Genomic DNA, 14,826 nt, shown 5'->3' on the forward strand with positions numbered 1-14,826 from the left:
TTCTAACTTGTTTACCGTTTTTTTTTTTTTCGTACATTCCCCAATAAAAAAATAAAAAAAAAAAAAATAAAATATTTAAAAAAAAAAAAAAAAAAAAAAAAAAAAAAAAAAAAAAAGAAAGTCGAACGTGTGGCAAAAGTCAGAGTTACTGGCATGCCTATCCCATTCACATTCTTCTGAAACATATTACATACCTCAAGGATATCCCCGAGTCACTTGGCCACCTACATATCGGTATATGCTGTATCATCTATTACTTTTTATCACGCTTAACGCTCTGCTTTTCGTCAAAATATATCCTAGTTGCTTGCCCATACTCGAAGTAACTTGGTGATGAGTGATGAAAGCTGCCATGTATTCACCTAGGTCGGTGCCTGTAAGTCGTGAACCCAGTTATTCTACGTACTTCTCCAAGTTAGGCTAGCTAGTCTTCATATCCATATGTCGATCACAAGTTGCGAGACAAGCATCCGAATTGAGTTTCTCGGCCGGTTGCCAAACTCTATCGTTTTACTTCAGCCCATCATTTAACTGGAGCTCTTTTCTTATTTGTCAGATTCTCATTCTAACCGTCCGTACTTATCCCTGAATAGGCCCTTATTTCTCCTCTTGGTGACTGCAAGGAGCCTCGTACAATGTGCGGAGTTGCTCTACGTGTCGTAGTCTTTTTCTAACACCCTCGTGAAGACTATATACGAGCCAACCTCGAGGTGATTCTTTTAATATCAACTTTGGTTCGGTGATAACTAGCCAGAGTCGTACAATACCTGATTCTGATGCTCTTTGTCATGTCACTGATACCGGGGGCGGGAGGAGTTGAAGTAATTGTGGCGTACATTGTCACTACTTTACACATGAATGATAGCGTCGCTTGAGAAATAGAGTTTCTGTCATTCCCGTCGTCTCCGCTCAAGCATTTTATTATGGAGAGCATCTTCTTAAAGTCAGTCAACTTTGGGATTCTTGTGGAAAAGGAAATAGTGGTCCAAACAAATCATGAAGTCGTTGGAGACTTGTCAGCGTCCCATCTACCATCTATCGTATCTATTGTTCACTCTGGGCCCGACTTGAGGAGGGGAGCTACAACTTCCGAGGCGCATGGGACACCATCGTCTCGTCCTCAAGGCAAGATGGTTCCTCGTCCTGACGTCAGGGAGAGAGAAAATTCTGAAGAGGGCCTTGCCGACTTTTTCCGTAGGGAGCCCCCTCCAGGGAATTTTATGTCGATACCCGACGATGTGAGCGTGTATTCCGTCCATAAGAAATGGGATATGTTCAAGGTCTTTGGGAAAAGGCGAAAGAGTCGAAAGCGCCAACCACCGGTTATTAGACTTCCAGATACAGCTATTTCTGCTAGAACTATTAGCGGTCACCGATACATCGCCATATCGATTCCTTCCGGTAATTCGCATTCTGAGTCAATTCCTACCCAGCAACATTCAACACTAAGGTCTATTGAATTAAAGTCTCGCCAGGGAATTGTATCAAAACATAGCCTGGCGTCTGATCGTAATATCCAGGTCCCGAGGCCTGTAACTGGTGATCGTGAATCACAATCCTCAGCATCGCTGCCGCCAAGGTCGTCGAGACAACCAGAAGCATTCACCTTGCTTGCGCCCCCTCCTAGGAAGGTTTCTATACTTTCAACGGTACCATCACAAGAAGAAACTCATTCTGCGAAAGGAAAAGAACCAGATAGGCAGAATAAGTCCGAGAGTCGTATACATAGAAAACTACCGATAAGTCCTTTAGGGGCTAGGTGGATGACATATCTCGCCGAACGAGGATCCAGTTTTCCTACAAGAAGCTTAGAACGACAGAGTGAGCAACAGATGAAGGTGTCAGACCTTGGAGGCCTTGAGATTGGAACAGTCCCTCGGATAGTTGAAAGTCCACCCCAGAAACCGACTATACAAGAATCTGAGCAGAAGCAACTAGGACAAATTAGCGATAACTCTATAGTGAGAGACATGTCAAGGAAAGCCGAAAAATCTCCCTGTATTCCGCATATTCTTTCGGCGAATCTGTTGTCCATACCAGCTTTGCCGGTGCGAACTTCCAGCAAAAGAGCAGTAACAACAACAACTAAGCCTAGTAGGATCGAAGATACTGCTATTGATCGGCCGGCACCGATTAGTAGAGCTACCACCGGTTCTAATACCGGCGCCAGTGGAAATGGGGTTGCAACCGGACCTCGTGGGTCGTTCGCCGAGAGTTTAATGACAGAATCCTCACCAAAGGTGTTAAAAGCAGAGACAGCCACAGCATACCAATCCGTCCCTATAGTGGTTCGTCCGTCTTCACGACCTGAGATTGACTCCCCCCTGAACCTGAACTTCCCCTCTCCACCCACAAACAGAGTCAATCGCTCGGTGCAGGCGAATCTTTCATCACCTCCCGCCACATCTGAAGGAGTTACGAGTCGCAAGGACCGCGTTAGGGAACGGAAGAAAAGAGATATGGAAAGGCTAAAGGCCCAGATGCATCGACCGCCAGCGTCAAGTCTTCTCCGGGTTGGGCCACAAGCCGAAAATGCCTGGCCAGAGTCTCCGGTGCTTGGCCGGTTTAATCCAGACCTAGGGTTGCCGCCTTCTAGGCCGTATTTAACGGGGAAAATGTCAGATATCGGCCCTATCAGACCTGGCATTCAACTAAAGTCACCCTACCTATCAGCAGAGGCTGTTGCGAAGAAGCGACGTGGGAGAAGCATCAGTGTCCCAATACTAACTAGTTCATCCTCTCCATCCTCCCCCCTAGGATCCCTTAGAGCGCCTTGCGAGGATAACACATCTTACTATCGCCGAAGAGAATGGCAGGCAGAACACGAAGAGGCGGCGGCAAGGAGGACACGATACGCAGCCCACGCACTAGCGGAGCAAAAGGAGACCTACGAATGGGTGATGCGACAGAAGCTTCTAAGACGGTACGAAAAGCTAAAGGAAAGCCGCACAAAAGACTTGGAGAAACGACTACGTCGCGTAGAACGGAACGGGGAGGTCCTCATGCAGACTTTGGTATCTCTGATGGAAACTCTTAACACACTGTTGCAAGACCGACACGCCTTACAACGCAGTGTTTCTTCGGCATATCCCGCACATTCACAGCATCAAAAATCAACTGAGGGACGCACTCAATCCTTAAGGTCTGTACGCAGCTTTGACGATTTGATCCCGACGCCACGGCCGCAGCCGGAGCAGAGGGAACTCCCCTTTCGAAGATACCGTCCCCGGAACCTACACGTTTCTGGGCATGGAGCCCAATTAGACACGGGGAGGTGTCCACAGCAGAGCGGAGGAAGGGAAGAGAGTGGCGAGATGGACACTCGTGTGCGTCAGTCGACATTAGAAACACTACAGGCGCAGTTGCAATCCCAATCTCGATTTCCTCGTAGCACTCAAGCTCAAGCCCGAGGGCTTTCGAGCTACTCTAGCAGCATTAGCAATACCCATAACGACGAAACTAGTAGCCTCGAGATCATGGAGCCGCTTATGCGCGAACTCCAGGAAGCAGCGGGGTACGGCGTCGAGCGACGCCAGGGGGTAGAACGTGCGGAAGAGGGCAGGGCGCCTCTTAGCGAGAGCGAGGTCTTTAATCTTTTCTGATTTACCTAGGAAATTCGTTGGCTTATACCCTCCCTTTATATTTCATTTGTTATAATCCAAACTATACTTTACCCAAACTTGGTCCTAGGTGTCTTTTATGTATACAAGATCTGAGGGTTGGGATAGCGTCGGGATAGCAGATTTCCCTTATATTAGGAGGCAAAAGGGAGGTATCTGGGGGTGGAATGGGTTACGGAATCATAAAAATATGTACCTAAGTTAGCTGGGTGTTTGTTATTGGATTGTACGATCGTTGATTTATTCACATATTTATTAATTCTTGCAATTCAAATACGTCTTGCGGCATTCCATAAGTAGAAATGGATACTGCTATATTGTAGTTGTTGTATAATATAGGCAATTGACGGACTACCGTTTCCCGAACCCGGTCTAGAGGTATCTACTAATACACTGACTACCTAGGTAGACAGGCTTGCGGAGTTGTACGATGAATGACCGAGTCTAGGTAAACGTGAGATGCTGTTAATGAGGTAGAAAATAGGATAGGGTTACTTTCAAGTGATACGGGATGGTCGCCTGTTATATTATACCTGTGAAGGTCTATGATCTTTATTAGTGACCACACACATTAGCGTAAAGACTTACACCTAGATGAGTATGTGGAATAGAAATAGGATATAATGAGGATAATAGATAGAGGAGATGAGGATAGTTGAGGAACTAATAAGGAATTATGAGTTTAACCCGCAAGTCGAGATCGACAGTAGGAATTTACTACTCGAAATCGAAAAACGTTAAATCACAGGGACCGAGAACATCATGCGTAAATCGTCACAGAAGATCATAGACCAGACCACCCAGTCTACTTACCTAGGTTAGCCCTAGTCTTTAATCAGGCTCATCGTAAATATTTAACGACTTGAGGCGCCCAGCCCTGGACTGAGTCTATGAGGGCGACCTCGACTACCTAGTCTAATCCCCTCTATGAAATCGTGACCTGTATCCCGTTTAAGACGTGATACCCAGGTATCAAAAAAGCCGACCAAGGCTACCCCTAATTAAAGTCTTTGAAGAGAAGAAGGAATCGCGCTATTTGCGATAACTGGAATAACTCAAAGCCGTACGCCGTGGGAATGCGTTTATGTCATTATTACCTCCGATGCCTTCTCCGCAAATATAAATGTATCCCGCCCATGAATATTATCGAGGTCTATTAGGTTTACGCTTGATGAATGGATCGGAAGAAGTCGGTTTTCTCCTTGGTGGAAGCGGTTTGGGTGGTACAGAACCAGATGGACCCTGGCAATGATTGTTAGCTGAAGAAGGGGTAAGACGACGATATTACAAACCTTATGAGCATTCGGGGGTCCAGGAGGGGGATTACGCGTTGTCGAAGGGTGTTTAGGGGGAATACCCAGCACGGCCATTGCCGATGGATCCTGCGGTTGTGGCATTGCTCGAGGAGCACTTGGTGGAGCTCTTGGTTTAGTTTCGCTGGCAACCTGTGATATCATAATTTAGTTATGTGTAAGTGTCTCATTGTGTTCAGGTAATTTTACCCTCTTCGGTGTTTTGCCGTCTTCACTATTATCTCTGGGTCGTTTTTGACCGGACTGGTGTATTATAGGACGTTCAGAAGAACGAATGACAGTAGCGCTCTCACCGCGCTCGTTAAGCCCGCCATATCCTGTTTGCGCTGAATTATCTACCGGACCACCTTGTCCTTGTCGCTCGATAACAGTATAGGTCTGTGGCAGCTGGGGTGTTTGGTGTTTCTTCTTAGATGATCGATTGGAAGGTGCGGCATCTTCCATGATTACATCTTGATCATTATCTTGCGTATATTTCCCTGAAGTGGAATTCGAACCCTCAACTGGCGCCTCCCCGGAACCATAAGAATCGCTGGATTGGGGACGGGGGTCTGATAGTATCGGTGCGGGTGGGATATCAAAGTTAGGAGGGGGTAACTGGACTCCAGGCTTCCTAAGCAAAGAAAGAACATCGCCGGCAGTATAACGATCTCGAGCCTTGGCATCTACAATAAGCTTGTTCCAGAACTCTCCCTGAACTAGAGCTCTTGAGTCTCCTAAGATAAAAAGTGACGATTTTGCACGGGTCAGACCAACGTTCATACGTCGGATATCCGTCATGAAACCAATACCACCTGTAGGGCTGGCCCGAACACACGAGAAGATGATAATCTCACACTCCCGACCCTGGAAAGCATCAGTGGTGTTGAACTCGATTTGCTCTTTGACCTTTTCTCCGTATCGGCGACAGAACCGTTCACGGAGCTCAAATAATTGAGCCTTGTAAGGCGTGATGATTCCAATTTTCCCCTTGAAATCGATTGTTGAATAATCCGCTATTAACCTGTCATATAACTGCATAGCAACTTTGAGCTCTTCTAAGTTGACAAGCGATTGACCTTTACGACCCTTCTCTTGGATACCCTTCACGTCGAAGAAACGGTATGGACCTAACAATGCACTCTGGTGCCACGGTTGGTATCGTAGTTTCTTCATATCATCACCGTCTATGAGACGTCGCTCATAGAACTCTTGACTGGGGAATAGACTGATTTCTGGGTGCATACGGTATTGCGTATCGAGTAGATGAACATCCTCAGGATGATTGCGCTGCATACGAACGAAAAGACTTTGATCATATCCGTATCGTGCAGCAGATTGTGACAACACTGTTGGCGGAAGTTGTTTGGGGTCTCCGACGAGGATGCATTTGGAACAGCCGTATTTCAAGGGAATTAACGCGCTCAGTTCGACGCACTGAGCCGCTTCATCAATGATCACTGTCTCGAACTCGACCTGTAGATTCTTGAACATTTCATGTCCGCTACCGCTGAGCGTTGCGCACAGAACTTGAGCCGAGTCAAGAATCTCCTGCTGAATTTGGCGCCGTCGGATTTCGCTCTCTCTCGCAGCTGTGTTTCCGCTATCCTTGTCGGCGTCGATTTTTGCACCAATTTGACCCTGGCGACGCTTTAGCTCATCGAATTTTCGCTGTAATTGATTAATCTGCGTGCGGTCTCCGACAACCCTCGCGGCCTCTAGCTGCGGCCGTAGCTCAGCCAGCTCCGACTTGATCTGTCCGGCTTCTTGGTGCATCAAATCCCGTGAACTAGGCCCATTATTCTGATTTGCAGCGCCCTCCACCCGAGCTTTGACCATCTCATCCAGAGTGACATCTCTTACGGCCGCATTTATGGCATCACTACGACCCAGACGCAAGATATTAATCTTATGGAATGAGCCAGTAGTGGATTTAACACCATTCTTGAGACGTAAAACCAATTCGTCGACGGCAGCGTTACTTGGGGCACAGACTAGCAACTTTTTCGCCATCCCTTTATTACCTGTTGAATTAACCCCTCCGGGTCGTTTGATAGCCGTGCCGCTGGTCGTAGAGAAGTTGCCCGTCAAAAGGGCACCTACCATTGCTACTATTGTTTTCGTTTTACCTGTTCCTGGTGGACTACATTTAATTAGCTGGGCTTCTAGTACGATTCTCCATTACTCTCCGCGCTTACCCTTGGACAAGTGTAAATGCATCGTTCTCTTTGGCATTAAGAATTGCCTTTGCCTGGCCGGGATTCAGTTGATAGTTCTGCATGACCTGGTCAATAGCATCCTGGCCAAATTTGAGCATAGGTGAAGGCTTGGCATCTAGCACTTCTGGCATCAAATCATAATACTGAAGACTTTCCAGAGAAGCATATTCACGTTCAATCGTGGTCATGTTAGTAATCTTAACAGCGTAAAGTTCGGCCTGAGGCATCATGGTAGATAATATAGGACCCGCCCGGCCGCTCAAACGGAATTGTACTTCCAAATTGCCGTTTTTAAATTGAACACGCCAGATTCGTGCAAGGCAATGTAGCTCATCTGTTGCTTCTAACGGGTTCGAGGCATGTGAAAATAATATGATATCCCCTTCTGCTAAGAATCTGTCCTTATTTTCGTTTATGGGCATGGCTGTGCTGACTTCGACAAATTTGTCAACGTTCATCCGATTGACAACCTTGATGCCGAAAGGTTTCGAGGTTGCTTCGTCCTTGGCCGTTACAAAAGATCTCCAAGCTTCGTTGATGAGAAGCGGTAAGAATGTTTCTTTATATTTCCGCGGATCTTCATATGAGTCGGAGACCTGAGAGCACTTTATGCCATTCGGAGGGTCATTGCCTTCATGGAAGATGTCCCATTCGAGGATAGCCTGATGTAGCACGTCCATCGGAGGGATTAATCGCGCCCGCATATCCTTTGCAGAACGTTGAATCTTTACCTTCTTCACCGGCAGGCGGACATTAGGTTTCACAAATTGCCCACTCTTGGACGTTTTCTGCCCTGCAGCAGACCGGGCTAAAAATTCGGCATCGTCATCCGAATCCTCCTCATCTTCCGAGGAAGAGTTGACCATAATCTCGCTTTTCTGAGGTGCGTGGTCTTTGCCGTGTACACCAGAAAGCCCCTGAAGGCCAGACCCTTCGCCACCAACAAGCGGTTTAGGAGCTCGTAAAGCCTTGGCTCTGGCAATAATTTCGGCGTTTCTCTTTTTCTTTTCCTCGGCCTCCTTCTGACGCTTTTCGCGGATAGCTGCCACATCAGTGACTGGGAGTTTTCGCTCCGCTTGGCGGGCTCTCATCATGTCCAACGTAGCCCGGCTCTTATCTGAAGAAGAGGTTTTGAGTAGCTCACGGATATCATCCTTGCTCGATCTAACTTGTATCCTCTCCCTTTGAGAACTACTTGACACCGAAGTCTCAGAGCTCGATTTTGACCAAGCATCAAGCTTAGTTTGCCGTCTAAGAGGCTCACTCTTCCTAGCTGAAATAATCTGGATGTCATCTTCTTGAGTATCCTCTCCCAAAGCTCTTACTAACTCAGCCCGTTGGCGTTCATTCATGTTCGTCTGAGTATTATATCTCCCATCTTTGTTTTTAATGCAGGTGTTCTTGACGAATGCTAGAGCTAGCGAGGGGAGCTCCATGTCAAACTCCACCAGTCGTTTCATGAGTTTCCCAACGACACTGACGATTACCGTAACAAGGTACAGATCTTTCAGGCGGAGCATCTTGCAAAGCCCTAGGCAATATTTGCGCGGCTGCTCGAGAATATCCCTCATAGCTTGCTTCTCAGGCTGTTCACTGTTATCGATTGAAGCGGAATGGGCAGACTGAGGGCTCAGTGCGGAAGCTAGAAGACCATCCTGGGCTAAGAGAGCCTCGGCAAGTTCCATAGCCTCTCGACAAAAATTCTTCATGGTCTCCATATCAATCAATCGGCTCCAGTCTTCCGTCTGGGTGAAGGCGTTGTCAAGAAATATCCATTGCGAGTTCCACCAATTGCCAAGGACTTCGCGTTCTGTGTCAGTCAAATCCTTTGAACGGAGTATGCCAGACGTGGGATCGCAGAGACTGCTAAGTATATCTCTCGAATACCGGATAATATTAAATTGTGGCGACCAAAGGGACATCTTCTCGTTGACATCGTTGACAACTGCTGTGTAAGAAGATAAGGTGTGCACGAAGTAGCCTTCAAGCAATTTGAGTACGGCGTCCGTTCTTCTTACCTCGCCAGTGACCGTCTTAATAAAAGAAGCTCCAGCTGTGCTTATGACCTCTTCTCCGTGAACGAGAGCCGCCACGATAGGTAAAATCATAGAAGTATCTTGACAAAAATCTCGAAGCGCGGATTCACTGAAGTCGGCCAATCTCTCAATAGCCCGTCCAATAACTTCAGCCGTCTTCTGAAACTCGATATTAAATTCCTTTTTAGTTGGCGACAGAGATTGTCTCTTCAGCGGCCGAAAGATCTCCACGGCGATTAACGGACCTGTGGCAACTAACATTGATCTGGCCAGGTCATCTGCGCCAGGTTGGAGAATTTCCAAAAATGCCTCCCAAATCCCCGACGAATTCCGTTTGACCTCCCGTTGGACATGACTATCACTATTTTGGAGTGCGTTGAACTCTTCGACGGTAATACGAGAATCTAGGGCAAGGGCAAACCTAATTACGGACAACCCAACTTGTGACATGGCGGCATTTTGCCGGTCACCAGAGGGAAGTTGGGCTAGCTGCATGATCAGATCTTTATACTTTAACGTTAGGTTTAAGGCCGTATTCGTGTGAATGGTGGAAGAGCCTGCATGCAACTTGTAGCTTGGCGAGACGAATGCTTCCAAAGTAGAAGATAGAGCTTCAACCGCCGCGAGAGTACAAGCCAGCTTGCCTCCGGGCGTCATATTAGGATCCTGGGCATACCTCTGGAGAAAATGATGCAAAAGGGAATCACAAGCATCGCTCTTCTGATGCGTAGGAATTGATTCTACGAAAGGCTTTACCCAAGAAATAGCCGCAGGACCTTCCAACACCAAATCATGCTCCCCAGATTGGGTGAGCAGTGATTTGAAGGCAGGGCTCCCCAGTATCTGTTCAGCAACAGCCGTATGGGAATAATGACTATATGCATCCCAAAATGCTTTAGGTGACTTTCGTATCAGAGAACAGAAGGCCTTCAGCAGTACTTTTAAGACCGAAACCGATGTAATCCGAGGCATTTGGGCCAGCATTAAATCGTATATGTTCGGCTGGACGGACATTGCTCGCAGAGAATGGAATACAAGATTCTCATCGAGGACGTCGAGGATATAAAGAAAGCCTTGCCAGAATCGAAGCAGGAATTGGGGAGATGCATTGGTATCATTTGCTCTTAAAATTGCATTCACCAAGTTGTCGTGAATTGCCCACTCAAAGTCCTCGGCGGTAATAGAAGGTTGTCGAGAGAATGTGTGGACGGCAAATCTATTACGAATTTCATTCTCGTCGAAGAGAAAGAAGGTCATAGTCGGTAGGATCTCATCCAGCTTAAGGATCTTTCGTTTCTGGATGGATTCAAACACATAATTGAATTGCTTTCGGTTTTCTGGCAAGCTCAAGTACGGCATGCAGCAAATAGCTTCATAGAGAGATATAAGGAGCTCCTCTTTCTCCTCCTTGAGGAAAGTATTTTGGCCGGCTACGCCATTGTGGGCATTGATGAATTCGGCGGCGGCTTCGAGGCCCTGAGTGATGCGGCTAAAGTCGAATTGGTTCAGGCGGTCTTCCATCTCGGACACGACACTGTCGTCATAAACCCTACTCTATAGGTTAGCACGCCCCCCCAAAATGTAATCGAAATAACCCTTACGTAGAAATATCCTTAAGAAAGGACTTTCGTCCCTTGTGCCAATTGCGCACACAAGTTGGGCAGAGCCTCAGGAAATTGTTGGTTCGTATCCCGAATTCCTGGCCTAGATCCCCTGCCGAGTCCTCGGCCAACCCTAGTACCAATGAACATGTGTATGTCTGGATCAACTTATGCTTGCCTTGCTCGATCCTATCCTTCTTCTCGGCAGCGCTGATTTTGCTTGGCGCATCCGGATCGTCATAGATCTCGTCATCTTCGTCGGAAATCTTTGGGCAGCATAGGTGGGAAGTTTCAGGGAACTGGCGGAAATTATCGAAAGCAGTCACAAGTACTTTGGGGATGGACATGTTGAAATGTATTGGGGCATGTCCCTATAGACCCCAAATCAACGTCGCGAAGTCGAAGGTATGCTACTATTCGTTCTCAGTTTTCCATCCGTTTCAGTAAATATCGTCTAGGGCTAAATGACAAAGGCTTGCTGCTTTTGTTGGGTTAATGAGATTACGTATATTGAGTTAATGTAGGGCGTTCGGGCTTGTCTAGAAATTATAAGGAAGGGATGGTGACAAAGGAAAAGGTGCAAATTGAATGCGAGGGCTAGCACAACAGATATGCTCCGCTATACGAGCAGACATAGCCTTGCGCGCGAGAGAAATTGAGAGGGAAGCGATGTTGTCGCGTTGAATTGTAGAAGAGTAAGTGCATTAGGTACCGTAATGTGCTTCTGGCGCGTGAAGTTTCAAGGAACATGCCAATGTATCTATCGATAAGAATCAATTACGCTAGATAAGGTAAGACCAAGGAAGGGAACGCGCCTTTGCTGCATGGGGGGGGGAGGGCTTATTTAATCTTGCTTACCTAAGTACCTAAGTGCATGTATTTACCCTCCCATTAGCACGCGAATAGCTTCAATAACATATCCCATCCATAGGTACCTACCAGGTATGTATGAAATAGTCCTGCACCAATATGGCATAAAATACACTAATTAGATGAATCATAGGCTAAAGTGATTTAAGGGGATAAATATGGAAGCTCGTCGCATTTTCTGTCTAGCTACTTCAGTTCTACTATACTGTTGCCCATGCTACAGATCTAGGTTACAGACTTGTCCCTTAAATCAATACCACCTAACCACCCCCTGTAGCATAACCATTAGCTACATACATAGTTCCATGAGAGCACCCGCCTCTCTAGTGTCCATATGGGGCACCCCAATTTAGTGGGAAAGTATAAGCTAACCTAGTGCATTGGACAGAGGTCATGCTGGTGCTACTAGTAAGAGTGTGCACCTAAGGTAGGAAAATCAGAGGCTTCGCCATATTTTCTCCGTCACATCTTGCTAAATTAGGACTCGTCCATAGATTCGTCCTTCTTCTCTTCATCTTGTCTTCCATCTTGTTCTTCGTCCTTCTGTTTAATTTTCTTAGCCGGCTTCGACTTAGCCTTTGACTGCTTCTTGTCGTAGCGATCAAGAAGGCTCTCTAAAGGGCACTCAGGAAGCATATCCCAATCTGCTGTTCCTTCGGCAGTGCTTGAACTACACTTGCCGCAACGTTGGCCGTGTCGGATGAATAACTGGTGCAAGCCATACTTAAGATGGTCTGGACAGTGGACTTCGAGATGACTGAAAACGTCGGTCACATTGGCATTTTTCGGTACCCATCCAAGCCACTTGGAAAATCGGTAGACATGTGTGTCAACAGCAATACAAGGTATTTGAAAGCAAAAAAGAATGACGCATGCCGCAGTCTTTACACCAATCCCGGGGTATTTCGTGAGTTCTTTTAGGATTTCGTGCTTTGATAAGCCACGAAGGTGTTCAAGGGAGAGATCATATTGATCTGTTGCCTGTGTCTTGGTGTCTTTCTGCTCATTCGTCTCCCTCCCCGCAAGTGCCTCAACTTTGGTTTCAAGGTAGGCTTTGTGTCGTTCAGTGTTCTCCTGGTATACTGTATCGAGGATAGCCTTAATATGCTTGGCTTTGATATTTGCCAGTCCTCCAGAGTGAATTGCATCAACCAAATCCTTGTAAGATCCTAGCCTGACATTGTTCCAGTTAATGCTTTCTTTTCCAACCCCCTCCTTTGATACACCATATTTCTCGGCCAAGGGTATCAACGTCATGTCTATATGCTCTATTCTTGTAGCGCCACTTAGGAGGGTTCTAAGTAGCCCATCCAGCACAGAAGGGACCTCACCACACCCCATTACTTCAAGCGAGGGGGCAGAGATAGCTTTGGGTGGCTTGACTTCACCATGCATTTCTGTGAGAAAACTGTGAACTTCTTCACACTGTTCGACGCTTGGTGCTAACCACTGGGGAAAGGGACTCTCGCCTGGTGGCATCAGACCATACTGGTTGTCCTTCGTTTTCTTCGCTATACTTTTTAAATGACCCTCGCCTGTTTTTGTGACCTGGCTTTTCACCTTCTTTGGCTTAGGAAAGGGGGTACCGGGATCTAATCCTTCATCGGCTGCTGTTGGGCTGAGCTTCAATCCTCGCTTTCGTTTCTTCGGTGCTCCCTTATCACTTTGCTCGCCAGGGATCTGTTCTACCACAGCAGAATCAAGACTATCAGCTTCGATTTTAGACACTTCGGGCTCTGACTTTAGCTTCCTCGGCCGTAACTGTCGATCGGTATCTTGTTTGATGGCCGTCTCAATATTCTCAGCCTCACACTTTTCCTCCCCTGTCTTTGGCTCAGGGGGAAGATCTCTATTAGACTCTAGGACTTCTCCTATACCAACCTGTTTCGGGACCTTTATTTTGATGATAATCTTACGTCTAGTACTCTGGGGTGCGGTGTCATCTTCAGCAATATAAAGCTGAGTAGAGCGTGTTGCCAAGGGGGTTTTTTCTGTTACTTCAGATGCGGCCTTTTCCGGAGTAGCGGCTGCGGTCGCAGATGTTGAATCTACAAAAGATAATAGCTCGCCGACTGAATGGGACTCTGCCGAAGATGGTGACTGGGTAATAGGTGGCGTTGGAATACGAGACTTTACTTCTTGACTTTCAGCTGTTAGGGAAACGCCCATACCATGTGGCAAGACATCCCATCCGCCTTTAACAGGCGCAGCACGACCCTTGCGACGTTTCGGCATCCTGTATAGATACCAGGTGTGGTTGTGTACTAATAGGAGCGTTGGCTATATCGGACAATACGGCTAGTTGGGATTTACGGGACAGTAAATTACGGAGTTGGCGATTGACATATGGCGAAAAATAGGGATATGCTGGTAGTAACGCTAGATCTCAACGTCTATCAGTTGTAAAGAGATGCAACTTTATAACGTTGACTATGACTATGTTGAATACTGTTGGTGAAGGAGCTATAGTCAGATAATAACATACGGCAGGAGGTACCGGCGACGGGGGTATATGTTGAGCGGCTTATCTTAGGTCCGCTGGAATATTGGGTGTCCTCTAGCGGTACAATTGTGTTAGGGAGTGCCGAATATTGAGGACAAGAATATCAATCAAGTACATGTATATGATAGAAAATGTCAAATTCACCAATTAAGACATCTACTAAGTCAAGGAAGCAGCAGGAGGAGAAATTTCAATCTGGCAGGGGAAACTGTGACCTACCAGGAAAGAGCGTTATAGTTGGCTACAACTACTTTAATAGTTAGTACGTAGGTACCTACCTACCTTAAACAATATGGAAGAACAGAGAAGTCACAGTCCCGTCAAATCTAGGAACTCAATTGAAAGCTTTCTTTAAGTCTATGAAAAAGACTATGTCAAGTCTATGAGAATATATTCACATGCATTTATATCACTAATACAAAATTTGTGAATGATAAGAGTACCTAAGTTATAATATCTCGATGGTATAGTATAAGAGTTTTTATCAATGATAGGAACGGTATAGTCAACTGTTATATTTAGAATCGTGATAACTGACCTGGCCAATTTGTAATGGCCTTGTTTGACTAAGGAGCGAACAAGAAGCAATAGGTACAGCACTCACTCACTATCAGGTACATAGATAGCACTATGTCAAGGTAACTTGGCAATAACTAATGCTTGCATTGCATGATCCGCCTGTAAT

At 46.4% G+C, this 14,826-nt stretch overlaps 3 protein-coding genes across 3 annotated transcripts; 1 reads left to right on the forward strand and 2 right to left on the reverse strand.

Moving 5' to 3' along the window:
- Nucleotides 1-923: 923 nt before the first annotated feature.
- F4813DRAFT_398819 (uncharacterized protein) lies at nucleotides 924-3,907 on the forward strand (the record flags this gene model as incomplete). The annotated part of the gene is made up of 1 exon (XM_049248098.1): nucleotides 924-3,907. One exon carries the CDS (start codon nucleotides 924-926, stop codon nucleotides 3,600-3,602), a length of 2,679 nt encoding a protein of 892 aa, XP_049096648.1. The 3' UTR covers nucleotides 3,603-3,907.
- Nucleotides 3,908-4,763: 856 nt separating this feature from the next.
- On the reverse strand, nucleotides 4,764-11,115 carry F4813DRAFT_392437 (SEN1 N terminal-domain-containing protein; the record flags this gene model as incomplete). Its single annotated transcript, XM_049247286.1, has 5 exons — nucleotides 4,764-4,862; nucleotides 4,913-5,065; nucleotides 5,123-7,055; nucleotides 7,111-10,716; nucleotides 10,769-11,115. 5 exons carry the CDS (start codon nucleotides 11,113-11,115, stop codon nucleotides 4,764-4,766), a joined length of 6,138 nt encoding a protein of 2,045 aa, XP_049096649.1.
- Nucleotides 11,116-11,718: 603 nt separating this feature from the next.
- On the reverse strand, nucleotides 11,719-14,216 carry F4813DRAFT_398823 (DNA glycosylase). Its single transcript, XM_049248099.1, has one exon. The coding sequence runs from the start codon at nucleotides 13,871-13,873 to the stop codon at nucleotides 12,116-12,118; it is 1,758 nt and encodes a 585-aa protein (XP_049096650.1). The 5' UTR covers nucleotides 13,874-14,216; the 3' UTR covers nucleotides 11,719-12,115.
- Between the last annotated feature and the right edge of the window lie 610 nt (nucleotides 14,217-14,826).

Source organism: Daldinia decipiens (genome assembly GCF_022478715.1).
Source record: "Daldinia decipiens strain CBS 113046 unplaced genomic scaffold F4813scaffold_35, whole genome shotgun sequence".
In the NCBI taxonomy this organism is placed as follows: domain Eukaryota; kingdom Fungi; phylum Ascomycota; class Sordariomycetes; order Xylariales; family Hypoxylaceae; genus Daldinia; species Daldinia decipiens.